Source organism: Scardinius erythrophthalmus (genome assembly GCF_964197995.2).
Source record: "Scardinius erythrophthalmus genome assembly, chromosome: 4".
Taxonomy (NCBI): domain Eukaryota; kingdom Metazoa; phylum Chordata; class Actinopteri; order Cypriniformes; family Leuciscidae; genus Scardinius; species Scardinius erythrophthalmus.
The window spans coordinates 12,767,507-12,785,349 of NC_138224.1; the positions used below are offsets into that span (position 1 = coordinate 12,767,507).

At 36.5% G+C, this 17,843-nt stretch overlaps 1 protein-coding gene across 3 annotated transcripts in view; it reads right to left on the reverse strand.

Moving 5' to 3' along the window:
- Positions 1 to 15,641, reverse strand: part of dennd5b (DENN/MADD domain containing 5B) — a 37,712-nt gene extending 22,071 nt beyond the window's left edge. For 2 of the 3 annotated variants that reach the window (XM_081363942.1, XM_081363941.1), the window contains exons 1-3: positions 15,311 to 15,641; positions 3,815 to 3,874; positions 991 to 1,100 (exon numbers count right to left, since the gene is read on the reverse strand). In XM_081363942.1, coding sequence (XP_081220068.1) covers positions 991 to 1,100; positions 3,815 to 3,874; positions 15,311 to 15,419 — 279 coding nt within the window. In that variant the 5' untranslated portion in view covers positions 15,420 to 15,641. The remainder of the gene's footprint in view (positions 1 to 990; positions 1,101 to 3,814; positions 3,875 to 15,310) is intronic. The other variant, XM_081363943.1, reaches the window with a different exon arrangement.
- Between the last annotated feature and the right edge of the window lie 2,202 nt (positions 15,642 to 17,843).

Consider the following 17,843-nt stretch of genomic DNA (forward strand, 5'->3'; position numbering starts at 1 on the left):
TGAAAAGACTGAGAAAAGGAAGGAGAGGACAGCATGAGAACAAAAGAATGCGGGAGTGAAAAGAAGATCAGCCAAGAGTGGAATTGAAAAATGAAAGTAATCACTGGGGAAATTTTATCCAGGCCTTGAAGGATTGAAAACCGAAAATGGAGTTCTGTGATTGCAAGCTGTCTTTCAATGCACTTTCAATGTGTAAGTGGATTTTTTATTTTTTTATGTGTGAACCTCTGCTGAGAAGAGACTGGCCTTGAAAAATGACTCAACAGGAACGTTGGGAACAAATTTTTTGCTCAAATGATGTGATGGCATCATGACTGGCAGTGCTGTACGCTTCAGGTGTTTCTTTACAGAGCGAGAATACGCACAATGAGCCGTTTCCATACCGACGTAAGCAGAGAGCCTGGGTTGAATAATTGATGCTGGTGTCACTACAGCCAAGCTTCCGTTTACGTTTGCTGATGGAAAAAATGACCTTGCTGCACGGGAACGATAGGTCAGAGGTTTTCGTTACCTCTGCATGCTCTGGGACGGTAACAAAAACCCCTCGGCTGATCACTGCATGCAACCACAGAATGAGCGAGAGTCTGTGTAAACACGTTATGACACTCCAAATCAATGCAGATACAGATCTCTCCAATGACTAATGTGAGAAATTGTGAGACTGTGTGAGGGAACCTTTATCTGAAAGGGAAATAAAATAAGTTTAGATGTGTCGGATGTGATGGATTTCTCGTAAAAGTTCACCCTGGTTGACAAGCCTCACCATGCTCTGAAAGGCACATATGGCGTAAAGGGATAAAGGGATAGTTTACCCAAAAATTATCTCTTTATGAGGTAAACGAAAAGTCTTACGGGTTTGGAATGACATGAGGTTGGGTAAATGACAGAATTTCATAAAAATATAAATAAAATAAAATATAAATATATAAAATGAAAGAGAAAAAAATAACAATTAAACAGGTAAAAATCTAAAGTACTGAAGTCACTTACCATGTTAACAGCATCCTGGTCAAATGGGCTGCACTCTATGTTCTCTGGGTAGTGGGCCAGAACTTTGGATTTAAAGGTCCTTTTGAGGGGGCTCTGATCAAAGTTTTCCCCTGCAGAGAGGAAATTGTAAGGAATGAGGATAAGGAGAGTAAAGGCATTAAATTATTCATAGGAAAATGCAAAAGGAACTATGGCACGAGTGTGTCTGAATTTTTATACATAGTCATAAAGAAGAGGTTTGCCATGCGTCTCAGTTACACTGCATTAAACTAATAAAAGTTTCATGGGTTCGCCACTAAAACGCATAACTATTGGCCTTTTGAGAGTCATCCATGTGAACAAGTTACAGAGGATTACATGCTTTACGTCTACTTAGTAGTGCTAAACCTTTCTAGAAAACGTTGTACACTTGTATTTGAATATAGCTACAGTAAAATAAATAAAAAAACGTTCATATTTTTATAATGCAGAATTACACACCTTACATTGATGGCTTAATAACTTAAACATTGTTGTAATTTTAATATTAGTCTGATTCCTACAGCTCTCTCAGGTACGTTGAACAGAAATCCACTTGTACGTGACCCAGATACAACACCTGTCACTGGGATAGTGCTGATCGCACACACACACACACACACACACACACACACACACACATTCTTGTACATCGATCTTTATGAGGACATTCATTGACACAATGCAATCTCTAGCCGCTTACCCCTAACCTTACCCATCACAACTAAGTGCCAAACCCGAACCCTTACCCTAAACCTACCCTTAACCTAATTATAACCTTTTCCCTAAAACCAAGTCTTGACCCTCAAACAGGCCTTTAAAGGGGTCTCAGAAAGTGAGGACCGGCCAAAATGTCCTCACTCCAATGGTCTAAAACTCAAACTGGTCCTCACAAAGAAAGTTGTACAAGTACACACACACACACACACAAACAAACACACACGTTCATTCGCTCACTCACGATGCAAAAATATCAGTACAATCAATAATTGATAATATAAACAGTCTAACATAATAATAATAATTAATATTATAAATATATTTAAAATATATACACAATTTTTCTGATCTCAAATGTATTGTATTGTATCAAGTCATGTAATCACTATTCATTTGTAATGCTGGTGTTCGCTACCTATAAGACTGTGCTACCAGCATTATTCATGTGGTTTGAGGCTTTATTAACATCCATACCCCTAACCTTAAAACAATGCAAATCTGGAACAGAGATTGGAAAAGCGCCATGATTGCCACAACAGCGCAGATTACAGGAGCAGACAGTGTGTCATGCAGGATTTGGATCTGATGACAGTTAAAAAGAACAGATTTAAATCGAATAGATGTGAAGCAAACCAGATAGAGAGTGCAGTTAGCATGAAAAGATAAACAAGACGACGATTCTGATGATGGTACATGTTGATAAGCTGACAACAGCACTCAGAATAAGGCAGATGAGTGCGCTGAGGTAATTAAAAAGAGTCTAATTAACAATCTTGTCCAAATCAGCTTCGTTTTGACATGTATGAAGATCATTTAGAGCCTGAATCTGTGCACTGTGGGGTGAACTAGCGGTGATTTGGCATGTGACAGCCCTAAGCATTAACTAACAGGAAAGGACAGGGAGGAGGAGAAATCTACTAAAGCCCTTTATAACAGAGAGAGTCTGAGGCCGCAGGCATACACGTGAGGAAGAGAGACAGACTGATGCAAACACCCCATGAAGTGATTGCAGGAACAGCAGGGGAACAGCAGAAAAACAAGGCAGGGACTGGGAGCAAGAGATAGTCAGTGTTGCAAGAGAACAGAAACTGATTTAAAATAACAAGCAGAGGCAAATGACCCACATTTAACTATGACGAGCCTGCATATCGCAAACTGAGAAAGAACGAGAGGAAAAGGGGGAGGAAGTAGTGAGGACCGAAATCGAAAATGACAACAATGACCCCGTTACCACTTGGCATTCAACATGGTCAAAGCAATGAAGAGTCAAAATCAACTATTTTCTTTCATAATGCAAATTCATTGTCTTATAAACTGTTAAATCAAAATAAACTATTCATTTCAAATAATAAAAACTGTTTGGTTTCATAACTCTCTAAAATGTCCGTTCTATAATATTAAAATTAATATGAAGATAAACAGTTAATTTTATAATACTAATTATTAAGTACTAATTATTAATTTATTATTATTATTATTTAACTGAAAAATGTTAAAATAATAATATTAAATATACAATATTAAAATACTATAATATTTTGTTTAAATCATTTTAAAATAAAGTAACAATTATTTGATTTAACCAATAAATATTAAAATAAAATTATATTAAATATTCTTAAAACATTCAAATACAAGCATCTATAATTATAAAACATGAAATTTTAAATACTACATATGAATGTAATCAATATTATAAATGTACAGTGTGTAAAATGGTTATTCATTTCAAGATTTTGTGGTTAGATTAAAATTTGGGAGAAAGTTGGGTGGTTAGTGATTTTAATTTTGTGTGCTTTATCCATTATGCAGTAACGCATTATAATAAGCAATGTATTTAGTCACAAAATCAGAGACCACCCCCTCAAAGTCTGAATACAAGTGGACACAGGAAGTACATTTGGGGAAGTGTATTATATTAATACCAAGTGTGAACAGCAGTCTGTCTTGCCATGGCTACTTAAGATCGAATCATCCAAGGATCTTAATACCCGATGTAATCAGGGCCAAAGGAACAGAGAATGGGAAACAAAAATGGATAAGTTTAGGGGAGCTTAGCAATGAGGAGGTTAATGATGATGTTTACCTGCTGCCACGGCCTCTGGGTCCCTGCCCTGTCGATCGGCCTCTAGCCATTGGTACAAAGCTGAGATGGCAAACACACAAACAGACAAACAAAAAGCAAAAATGTCAAACCGAACACAGAAATGGAGAAGCAGACAAAATGATCTGATGCGTGACTACTAAATTCAAAGTGCAATGGCTTTGCAGACAGACAGCGTGTGTGTTATTTTGCAGGCTGAGCAGTGATGGAGGTGAACGGAGACATGTTTTTTTCACAGCCTCTGCTTTTGCGAGCACAGCTTGACTGTAGGCCGCAATCTCTGCCGGGATGGAGACATCACGTTGTGCATGACCAGCAAACACTCGCAGAATATCTTAATGGTGGGTGTTGAAGGAACACGAGTTCCTAAGAAATATCTTAGAGGTTGCTAAGAAATATCTACATGTGCAACCCACACACACATACACATATTCAATAACAGCTGACAAGTCATCTTCGATTTGGCCTCAAATAGTTTGGATCATCAAAATTGGATGCGTGTTATGAAATATCACTCAAGACATTCAATGTGCACTGGTGACAATCCCAAACCCTGTCAAAAACGTTTGGATCATATTTCACTTATAAATCAAAAGATAAAAAAAAAAAATCAAACATTGAGAATACATTAACAATTTGTTGTACTACTTTAACTCACACTGTTAAAAATATAGAATTGCATCCATAACACAGTAATGAGAATCTTCATGCGAATAAGGGTTATGAACATCTAACATTGGATCAGTAATGGAATATACTTAATGTCAATGTTAAAATCCATAAAAACAGATTAATGCTAAGAATAGGTTTAACTTATTAGGAAGTGAGCCACTGATTCGTATTTCTTTCTTTTATTTATTTATATATATTTATGAAAAATGAATATGTGTGTGTGTGCTGTTATTGAGATTCCCACACAGGAAGCAACTGCTGTGTCTGCAGTTTTATCAACGGTACTTACAGGATGACTCAGCCTGTGTTACGAACAAATGTCACTACCTTTTACAGTCTTATGGTCACTCACTACTGACTGAATGAGAATCAGGTACTCTTTGAACTCTTGTGAGATCATAACTACCTCTCCAAACTCCAAAATCCAGCACCTGCCATAGTCTTCCTCACTCAATCAACCCATATCACATTTTCAAAGCTGATGAATGTTACATGCAAGTCAGCTAAATCTCAAAATAAGGACCATACCACTTTTTTTTTCACTTTTATATGATATTCTTTGCAGTACGCTTATTAATCATAAGAACTTTTTATCCAAAAGCCTTGCAGCAGTGAAACAGAGTATTGGATTTGTGATATTGAGCTTCAAAGACCAAAAATCACTGGCATTGCTCCGAGCACCATTCATTTTAAAAGCGCTGATGGAAGACTGGGAAAGAGCAAGAGACGGCACACAATGTCTCCTGCAGAGCCTTTGTCCATACTCAACAGCGTTACGTAACTGAGCTCTTGCTATGTATGCGTGTGTGTGTGTTAAGTGCTGATTGGGCACATTGTGAGCACGAAACATTGGGGTCTTTTTGCTTCTCGCAGGGTTTGGACAGTCAGCACAGCTCTGATGTCAGCCTCATGACGAATCTGCTGAAGCTGTAATCCAAAACAAGTCCCAGCCCGTCAAAACCTCGGTTTTATCTTGCTGCACCACAAGGATAAGCAAGAAAACCCTTCACTTACATGGTTTGGTATTGAAATTTCACATGGCAAATGACTTTAATTTGCTTGATACAAGTTACTTTGAAAGCCAACAGAGGGATGGAGCAAGTAGCAAAAGTCTTTCATCTTTATTTAAGATATTTAATGAGACGGTCCCAGTGTTTTATTAAGAAAAGAGCCTTGTAGCATAGGGAACATGGTTAACCTCAAAGAAACAGCTCAATCGATAAAAACACACGAAACGGAAGACTTTTTCAGAGCATGACAATTCACACAAGATTGTCAAGATAATTTTAGTGTAACTCATCAGCCTGTTGCACGCATTCAGGTCAAAGTTTACAGAGAATGAAACACTAGGTGTGTGTTAAAAGTTTGGATTCAATTAAAAAAGACATTAAAAGTCGTATCAGTCTGTGAAGCGGGAATAACAGACAAAAACGCTACGACATACTTAAGGTGCGTCCCAATACGTGTACTTATGCACTATTCTAAGCCGTTTTGTAGCATAAATAGATCACTCATATTGAAAAGTGCAGTTTAAATACATGTGCCATACACATTTCGGCACTTTATTAACCGAAAAAACTAAATGTGTAATGTTGGACACCATGCATCCACCTGTCGCTGCTTTAATTATGTAGTGAAGGGGGTGTGATGATCAGACTTTGATGTTGAACAACAAAATGACCTTTTTACCTTTAAAATTCACTCATGACACCATGCATAGTATAAGTGAATCATGTATAGTGCGTCATTTGGGACATGACTTTACAATGTGGTATACTAAACTTCTAAAGCAGAGTGTATGGGATGGCGAAACCCGGTACAATAACCATAAAATTCTAAATGTATGCAAAAAATAAACTACCAAATGAGCCTTCATTTAACAGTATGGATAGAAATCTGAGTTAAAGAAGCATATAAATCCTACTTACTGAAAACAAACAGTCACGTGGTGTTTGATAAGTCTTATCTGAGGACAGAGGTTACCGATGAGTTGGAACTTGGTCAATGAACTAGCCTAAGTCAACATGACCAGTTCATGGTCTCATTCTGCCTCACACATACACAGATAGAGAGAATTCTTAGCAGATCCAATGGCGCAACCCTTTCGACTCGTTTTTGAGACCCTAGACGAGCATATCGGAACATCTAGTTTGCATTTTCAACCATACTTTTGTGGTCCAGGAGCTCAAAGCAACCAGTACAGACATTACATATCCAGAGCTGCATCCATCTACTTTCTGACTGTCATTAAAGTCAAATATTTATATAATAAAAAGCTTTTACTTTCAACTATTTAATTTACGTGCTATCCATTTTGCTCTGCAAAATTTATATGATGAAGGCCTCTGAATGGCCTTATCTCAGTCGTAATCTATTAGATGAGCGCCATGCAGAGTGGTAAAGATATTATGCAACTGGATTTATGCGCTCGTGACATAACTCGGCAAGTTATGACAAAGATTGCCCATTTGGCAGCCGCCAGCTTCCGACAGCTTTAAATGGCTCTCGTCTAGAGCGATGATAATTATGACAGATGTTCACCCAAAGCAGACACAGTTCCCCCCCTAGATGCCTTTCAAACTTGACTGACAAAACCATCTCATATGTATACTATATGGCCTAAAGTATATGGACGCCACACTCTTGGTCAATGGGTTTCTATACAGAACCTACAGAAGGTTCTTAACTCCGTCATAAAGAGCATTTTATGTAAAGGGTTCTATATAAGGAGAAATGTCATGATTGGATAATACTTTTATATTTAATGGGTTATATACAATTTTTTTTTATAATTAAATTTGATACTTATTGTGGACATGCATGTTTTTGCATTATACTTACGTAAAAAACTAATATTTGTAGTTACATTTATAATTACAATGTTGACACTTTAACCCAGTGTTACACAACCCTGTTCCTGGATGCACACCAAGGCTGTGTCCGAAATCGACCCCTATACCCTTAGAGCACTATTTGAGGGAACAACCATTTGTGATGGTGTCCGAAACCATAGTGGACGTTATCGAGTGCACTCATTCTATCCCATAATGCACCGTGATTACAAGTGTACAACTGATGTACACTCAACGGCTAGAGTATACCCGTAATGCACTGTGATTGTCGCGCTGAATGAAGACCAGTGTCTCGCCAGTAGATGGCGCATGCAGCTGAATGATCCATTAATTTTGCAAACCGCTGGTCCATTGTGGGAAGCATAATATCATACAGGTATAAATTATTCTTAATACAGATTCGTTCTTACAGATTTTCCAACACTGATGGCATTTTACCAAATCTGGAGTAGAAGACTGGCCTGCACAAACCTGCTTAGACTTAAACCCCTATTGAACACATTTCTGAACTGACAGCAGGCCATTATCCAACATTAGTGCCTGACCTCACTGATGTTCGTGTCTTGCTGAACATTTCATATGTCGAAAGCATAGCAAAAAATATTAATCCCTCCTTTTGCTGCCATAACAGCTTTCAGGGATTTGTTCCCATTTAGACCCAATATCATCAGTGAGATCAGGCACTGATGTTGAGTAATGGGTTCTGGCTCATAGTTGGGGGTTCAGTAGGGTTTATTCTACGCCATATTTAGTAAATAATTTCTTTATCATGCTTTGTGAACATGGGTATTGCTGGAACAGAAATGACCCTCTTTAAACTGTTGCAACAAAGTTGAAAGCACAAAAAGCAGAAAAAAATATGGGTCTATGGGTATAAAACTAAAAGGTCAATGCATCTAAAAATTTACTTAAAAAAAAAAAACTTAACATGTTTTAAAAGTTCTTTCAATTTTTACATATTCACAGTGCAAGTATTGTAAAAGTTAATGACATAAATATACATAGTAATATACAGTATAATAACAGCTATGGTACATGCTGTGAAAATGTGAGTCCCATCCCATGTTTGCAATACAGTAACTGTGCAACATTGAACTTCACTTGAAATTAAGAGGATGGCAGATTACAGTTGTACTGCATCTCTGAGTAGATTATGCTAACAGGCTTACAGATCCCCTCCAACCATCTCTGATCTTCATAAACAGTCTAGAAAGTACTGGGGAGAGTAAAAACACGACTTTGAACTGCTGTACCTTTGTTTCAGTTTTCAAAAGAATGCATGATTAAAAGTTGTAGATAAAACATTAGACACTGAAAAAGTGAAAATGATGAAATGTTAAGTTAAACAAAGCAGGGAAACAGGAACTGAAGAGGAATGGCTCAGCTACACAGCATTGGCGTTTGACCCGTTTTCCCCCCAATTCAGGCCGATTGGAGGGAAAAGTCAATGGGAAGCCGGGGAGGTGTTACGACATTAGCATAGCCATTGTCCCCATGTCCACGCTGGTGCTCACAGACAGATGGTCCAGGAACCAGTTCTCTTTATGGCCGTTCACTACTGCCTTGTGTCCCTGCCTCTAGTCACAATACGAGCTGGCCAGTGTCATTAAGAAACAATGAGCGGAGACACGTCATGCAGCCACAATATAACAATGCGCCATTTGATGCCCAATATTTGTTAGTCTTGTCTGGCCTGAAGTATTAGAAGCTGCTTCAGCAGGTATGTTTGAAGTCTCACTATAAAGTGAACACAGCCCAGTGTTTCACCAGAGTCAATGTTCATGTGATGGACAACAAAAAGAGAGCTGTAAAAATGAAGACCAGCACCTTTTAGAATAGAGATGCACAATGTAGCAATCAGTTATCAGCCTATTGGTCAATAATATTGAATATTTAATTTTTATAGACAATTTTTACAGCTTTGCTATGATCTACAGAATCTTCACAACAACAATAACAAAATAAATAATTAAATTTATTTGTGATATTTAGCAAAATCTCACAATGCATATCCGTTTTTTCATCCAGTAGGCTACATTATAATGTTTTGATGCATGTTCATTTGTAGTACCTGATTTTAGATGTTTGATCTTTATTTAGACAAATTTTAATATCAGCATTTAATGGATATTAAGTTCAACATGCACATAACTATCGACTATTCTAATTTGCCAGAATTTTAATATTGGTGAATTTTTTAGTGTTTTATTTGTTTACGCAAAAAAGTCCTCAGGACGAAGATGTTTTTTTTTTTTTATCGAAACGTTGCGAACAGTGTGCAGATTTTCCTCATTTATTTTTATGTAACTTTAGTTTTGATCCTGTACCTGTTCATTCGTATGTGTACTTTTTTCCTCTTTCGAGATTCTTTACAAGACACGACACCGAATCAAATTGACCTGCAGAGCATCAAGGGGGACGTCAGAAGTACAAGTAAGAATTTGGCTTTTCTCTGAATACATGCATTTAGTTTTTGTATGACTCACATCACTGCCTAGACAACAAACCACTAATGGCAGACACACTGCTGGCTGAATAAAATACAGCCCTTGTTTGCCCAAGTACTTGTTACAAGCTGCTTGGGACCACTATAAAAGTTAAACGGAGATGATACAGTGAATCAAACAGCACCACTCTAAATCAACAGGTACCTGAAGGGGACCAGACATGGTCGATTCACAGTTAATGACCGTTCAAGGTGTCAAATCCTCAGTAAATGAAGGTAATTCAAGAGACTAATCCCCTCTTTAGGTAGAGGTGTGAACGATAGAGACAGACTAGAACATCAAAGATTGAAATCTCTTCCTCTGCCAAAGCAGGAAAACCCATTTTACTGATACATGGCAGGCACATCAGTAAGACACGAGATGAGATTAAGGCTTGTGGGTGCGGCACGTTTTGTAGGGAACTGAAATCGTACAGAAAGCTCAGACCACCAGAGCATAACAATGTGTGCATGTGCATGACTATGATTCAAATTTTGCGTTTCATGTTTTCATTCTCTATTACTGTGGGGACTGCTTGGAAAGTAATTTCTTTCTGACATGTAGCAATCCTCTTCTCGTAGAGTCGAACACAAGAGGCCTATTTATAGTCTTTATTTTTATCCTACTCAGAGGACATTTACTATACCCTTAGGCCTAGAATATGAGTGTTTGACAGGCCCTCTAAGAAACTGCTAACACATAGTTGAAAGAGGGGACTAAAGAGAATGAGTCTGAAGAATTAACAAACAGAGAAAAAACATGAAATATGGCCAGTAGTGCAGCTTGTTTTCCCCAAAATCACTTTGTTATGGAAGTAATTTAGAGAAAGTTTACGATAAGACATTGTGAGATTAGAAACTGCATCGTGATAGCCTAGAAATCTAGACGCACCCTAGCGGCAGCAAAATGTATTTTGCAGCCAGGGTAGTCTAGCAACTCTCCATTGACTTTCGAGCTGGAAAAACCTAAATTGGGTCAGGCCAATCACGTCGTGTATAGAGTAGGTGGGGCGGGCTTAACATAATGATGACAGAGTTGCGACGGTTCCCTGCTACTTGAAAACAAAGAAGAGTTGCTGCTGCTGGAGAACAGTCTTTCGAATCGGCTTTGGCTGCGACTCTGGAGGACTTGGAGTTAAGTTTTTCTTTGAGAAAAGAGCAAAGAACGGCACTTAAGTCATTCTTAAAAAAGGAACATGTGTTCATAGTTTTGCCGGCCAGATTCAAAAGTTGAATCTATCAACTAACGTTAGCTCCGCTGTTGGGAAAACGCTCTGGTTGGTTGAAGCGCTGTCCTATTGCGTGCAGAGAGAATTTGAAAGACAGCCGTTTATCCCGCCCCTCGGATTGAGCCGTGTCTATGGTGAGTTGCCAGACCTAACATCTTGATGTAGGTCTGGCTTGCCAGGCTAGCATCGTGAGATAAAAGGTTGCAATTATGAGAAACCGTCACATTGCAAGATAAAGCCGAAAACTATTAAAAATAAAGTCGCACTGTGATATATATTGCAATTACTTGATAGTCACAATTACTAGTGTCAAAATTACCTTCCAAGATAAAAAGTTGCAATTACAAGAAACTAAGTTCCATTGCGATATATAGTTACAATTACAAGAAAAGTCGCAATTACAAGAAACAAAATTACCTTGCAAGATAAAAAGTTGTGGCTACAAGACAAAGTTGCATTGTGATACATAGTTGAAATAAATTACATGATAATAGGTCACAATTATAAGAAATAAAATTGCCTTGCAAGATAAAAACAAAGTTGCAGTTACAAGAAACAAAGTTGCAGTGCAATATATAGTCGTAATTGTGTTTTAAATTTTATCTTGTAATTGCAAGAAATAAAAATGCCTTGCGTTATATAAATTTATTACATTGTGAGATATAAAGTTGCAATTATGAAATAGCCTAGAAAGCTGCACTGTGAGAAAGTCACAAAAGTGAGATATAAAGAAAAAACACTTTGCAAGATAAAAAAAGTTACAATTAGCTTTATTTCATTTTACAATGTGGAAACGGTCTATTATACTTTGGCCTTGCAGAGGGTAACAAGCTCGAAAAATCAGAGCCGAGGACAACAGTCCAATCAACAAGCCTCTGCCAGCGCCCATCAATGAAAGGAGGCACAACAACTCAAAATGACATTAATCGAGGGGCCACAGTGTGTTTATGTAATGAATGATTACTTCAATTAACCGTGACACAGTAAAAGACAGTTAAATAAAAATCCTCCATTACAAGAAACAGATTGTACAGGGACACACCAGTGAAAGGGCGACCAGCAGTGTTGATTACACTGAAAAGCCCTGGGAAGGGGGGTGGGGGGTGGGTCATATGAGTGCAGGGCCCCTCTGGGATTGGACGGCCGCACATTAAGTCATGCAGAAACACGCTGAGGTACCCAGCAGGAAATGTGCATTAGGAACAATAGAACTGAGGAAGCAGGGCCAAAAATATATCAGGAAAACCATCTCTCACTCTTTCCATCTTCAAGTGGTTTAAATTACAAATGAGCGTTCTCATCTTCTCACAGGAGGTGCAACCAAAGCTAACCTTCAGAAACTAGGCCACCAGAGAATACAGGTGCAATAGGGTGGGGCAAGGGGGGCTTTTCAAAACACTCGATATTGATCAAACAAGAACAGTAGGATAATCTTCAACAAAGGTTATGCTGTACATAGATCTCTCAAATGAAGCATCTCACAGTGCCATTCACATTGTGAGGCTTATCTGAGGAACCCGGGGAGCTGATAAATCCAAGCCCTCATGACACTGGACAAAATTAATCAAGTTCAAACTGTTTGATCATGATGAACTTTATCTGGGGAACCAGACCAATCTCACAGTGGACAGGCAGACAAACATTACAAACCAGATTTTTAGATTGTGGTGCTGCTATGATAAGGGGCTGAGGTTGATGTCCAAGGCATTGCCAGTCTCTAGAAAGGTCTCCATTCAGTGTTGTTATTGTTAACTAAAATTAAAATTATAAAATGATTTAAATTTGTCAGTTGAAATATAATAAAATATTATTAGATGAAAAACTAAAACAGTTAGTTGCCAAGACAATTTGTTTAAGTACACTGAAAAAAAAAAATTATTCGTTGAATTTAATCAAATTTTTTATGGTAAGTGGTTGCACACAATTGATTTTAGCTACATTTAAACAAATTTATTAAGTTGAACTTATTAAATTTTAGTTCAACTTAATGCATTTGTTTAAATGTAGCTTAAATCGATTGTGTGCAACCACTTACCATAAAAAATTTGATTAAATTCAACGAATCATTCTTTTCAGTGTATACTAAATTTACTCAAACCAAAACTGAAATAAAATTTTTTTTTTAAGTAACAAAAGAGACTAAAGCACTTAACAAAATTACTAAAATGAAAATGAAAATTTAAAATATAAAAATAAAGGCTAATTCAAAATGTCAATAGTATACTCAACTAAGTTGCACCATCAATGTCTATGTGATTTTTTATTTATTTGTATTATTGGTAATGGTTGATTTGGGGTCTTTAATTGCACATATGACTATGCCGTCATTTAAAGCATTACATTTCGGAATATTTACTTCATACAATAATTAATTGTAGCATTTAAAAAAAATATATATATGGAATTTTTTATTTACACAAAATAGCATAGAAATTGAATGAAGACCATTAATAAATTATCAACTATAACATGAAAATATTTATCGGTTTATTCTATCAGCTCCAATTTTTATTTCTAAATTCCAAATTTTTCTTTTTGAAAGCTGACTTTAACAAATTGAATTTATTATAATTAGTTGTTTTCTGTGGATAGAGTTGCATCAACTTGCATTTCCCAGGACAACTGCGCAGACTTAATTTATAGATTTGTCCAAGTATAGAGCTAAAATAGAAGCTCTAAGCAGGTTCATCAGTTTGCTGTGCTCCCACACGGCCTGCTCTGTCCGCTCTCGGTTAAAAGAAAACACATCTAATCCACGAGAGCATCACGCACAGCTTAGCTCTTCACACAGTTCACCAGCAGTCTGTTAAACTGCGCCAGGCCTTAAAAAGGTAGAGCAGTCATCATCACATCTGTTAAAACAAGGCCAGACAAAGATTGGAGAAAAACAGGGTTAGAGTAGACAGGCTGGCTTCTGGGATTACAAATTGTTGCTTTTAGAAGCCCGGTTTGCTCTGACAATTACACTTGTGCTCTTAGCAATAGCTTTTGTGCTTTTAAATGAACTTACAAGAAATGTGCATATTAGAGACAATTAGTACACAGACAAACAAACCTCATAGTGCCAAAAGCATATAATATCAGATACAAGCCACACAGATCAAGTCATTTGAGACTCGTCTCTTTTTGATACCATTCACTGTATGAGTGAGTGAAATCAAAATGATCAGTAGTGAAAGCCACGTGAGCTGGCCAGCATTGGTTGCTCAATGCAAGTTCATTTGTACACTGGACAGACTGCAATACTTTGTGATATCTTCAGTATCCAACAAATAAGCCAAAAACAACACATATAATCAGTTATCAGGCCATGAGACATCATGTCAAAAAAATATTCAGAGAATCAATACATGAGGATGACGATTGTTTTTATTGGATGCTTTAAGGCTCAATTAAACATTAAATAGATCTGATCCTTCCTCCAACACTCCACTTACGCAGCTGGTTTCAGAGAATATTTGGTGATTGAGAACATTGTAATTGATTTCGCTTAATTTAGGTAATTGGATATTACATTGATTTATCTAAGATCCATCATTTTCATCTACATGTCAATAATGATATAGATCATAGGCTTTAGTCACAGGCTATGCTAAATTCATATTTGTAAGTCCATCACACGAACCGTAAAGACAATGTTTGAGATTTTAGGTATTTTTACTTATAGTCACCAACAATATCAGGAAAACAAAATGGCTACTACATTTAGGCTAATAAATGTGTGATGTGCAAAAACATGATTATTTTCTCAAGACTCCATTAATCATGTCTGACTGAATGAGTTAAATTCAATATGAAACCATCTTGTAGTCTCAATAAATTGGAATTAATGCTACAGTTTGATCGTTTTTATAAGAAAAATGTGGCAGACATTTTTATCTTGGTATATGGTGACTTGAGTGGTGTGCAATTAAACTAATTTTATGAGAAAATTGAACCCAAATATAGGTGAAAACCATGGAGCAAGCTGAACAGATTAAAACAATTCACTGATACCTATATTATTATTTTTTGTAGCATTTCTCAGTTTAATTTCTTAGGGTCCCGTTTTTAATCTGCTATTCCCAGCCAAGCTTATTAATACATTAAATATATACATTCCTAAAGTCTTAATATCAGGAGGCTATAATGTGAGGGCTCATAAGAAATCAGTGCACGTCAGCTCGTGTTCATTATACCCGCTGACTCTGGTGTGTTTACCATCACGCTATATGTATAAAACACAATAACTCAATCTTACCTGCCAAAGCATCGGGCTCTAGACCAGTTTCGTTGTCTATTCCGCATATGATGAAGTAATGTGCGAAGCGACAGGGCGCTGACCCAGAGCCGCTCATAGTCGCGCTCATCTCGGCTCGAGCTGATCCGCTTTGTTATAGAGACCCAACCAGCTCCATATCCAGCGTCCTCAGGCAAATGAACTGAACCAAAGTGAGGTTGTAATAAGTACTTATCGCTATGTTTTCGTGCAGTAAGCTTCGGAAAGCCGTCTATGACTATCTAGTTTGGTTTGAAGAGCGTTTGCTGCCGTGTCTGCGAGTTGTATCTGCTTTCATGAGCGCACTCGCACTGCTCGCGCACTGACGCGCCGCTTCAGCTGATCACACTCAGCCAATCCAGTCCTTTCAAAATGTTTGACCACAAGTATTTGTCTGGGAGAGAGAGCGCGTGCAGTGATGTACGCATTATCTTTAAAATGTTATGATTCACCAGCAAATATAAATAAATATATATTTTTCATATATCAATATATTTTTTATTATTGTATTATACATCAGATTATCAAAGAAAAATATTTGTAATTGCTCATGTAGTGTTTTGATACATTCTACGCTAGATAGGCTAGATAAATATATAAATAAATACAAAAATAAATAAATACAACAGTGTCAAAGTGTTTGTCATAGTATACGCCTAATAAAAAGATGGCGTAAATAAATATCTATCGGCTATTTATGTTGTTTCTACATTAATTTGGAGATTCAATGTGATATAATGTATTACAATATAAAAAATATATTACAAGTTTTACTGTTAGGTGGGATTACTCGCAAAATAAATTGATTAATTGTTTGTTTGTTTTTTAATCGATTGACAGAACTCGTAGACTATGTATATTTCTGAGCGATATATTATTACAACATAACTTACTGTTTTAAATGTTGCATATTAAGTTGAATAAAGCTGAACATTTTTGAGTGAGAGGTGGTAACAGTTTATATAAAGTTTCTGATTTCTCGCCAAAGGATGAAATGTTGCGTAGGCCTTTATAATTTAGCATTGTAATGTTTATTTTATTATTTATTTACGACGTATAGCCTACTGAGTCCCCCTAGTGGGCCTCGTTCACCCAATGGAATGTACAGTAGCCTAGTGGCCAAAAGTGATGTCCAAATGGGACATTTGTTTCTAATGACCCTACACTACACATATATATTATACACACACACACACACACACACACACACACACACACACACACACACACACACACACACACACACACACACATATATATATATATATATACACACATATATATATTCACAATACACATATACACATATATATTCACAATACACATATACACATATACACAATACACATACATTTATATATATATATATATATATATATATATATATATATATATATATATATACACATATATATATATATATATACACATATATATATATATATATACACATACATATAGCCTATATATATATATATATATATATATATATATATATATATATATATATATATATATATATATATATATATATACACACACACATATATATATATAAAATTGTTTTGTTTTGGGGTTTTTTAAATGAGGGAAGAACAAAACTCTAAACGTAGTCTCTTCATCTGACAAAATTATTTGGCAAAACAGGCAAACTACATCACTTACAGGTTTTATTTTAATATGTTCTCTCTTGTTTTTGCATGTGTTCATCATTTCTTTGTATGACAGCCTGCCAAAAATAATGTCCGCACAATTTGGCATGTTTCATTGGATTATCACAAATAAATACAAAAATTGTCTATGCAATATAATTACAAAACCTTTAACAGATTTGAATAAAGGGTGGAGACATCACTTTTGGCCACTACTGTAAGTGATTCAAAAATACAGAATAATAAACATATAATAGCCTATCTGCAAATGCTATTACAGCCAGATCTGCCAATTTTAATTAAATACTGTATATCCATTTCCACAAATTTTAAGGTATACTGGGCCTAAGATCAGCTAAATGACTTTGAAATAGCTATTCACATTTTGAAGCTGCTAACTTATTTTTTACCTACTGCCTTATATTTGCATATTGTGGCATAGGAAGAAGTCTGAAGTCAAATCTATTTTTAAGTGTAATGCATGTAGACAATAACCCTGATTTCTGTTTTTTTGTGTGCACCATCAGTCCATCAGTAATAGTCAGGATGAAAAGAGTAGGAGTGTTTTGACACGTAAAGGTCAGGCTTAGCAAGTGCAGGCCAAAATATACCAGTATAGCACCAGTATATGAGAGAGAAGCCCCAATGGTAAATGAATCAAATCTAGAGCTCTGTGCGTCAAATATGGGTTTCCATTAATGAGGACTTAATTGAGAACTTTCTTGTTCCTAGAATGATGTGTCATGATGAATTACCATTAGACAAAAATCTACTCCATCACACAGGGGATGAAATCGGCCAAAAGCTCGGTCAGGGAGGATTTTGACTATCGCAAATTTTTGATCTCACACTGTCCATTTCAA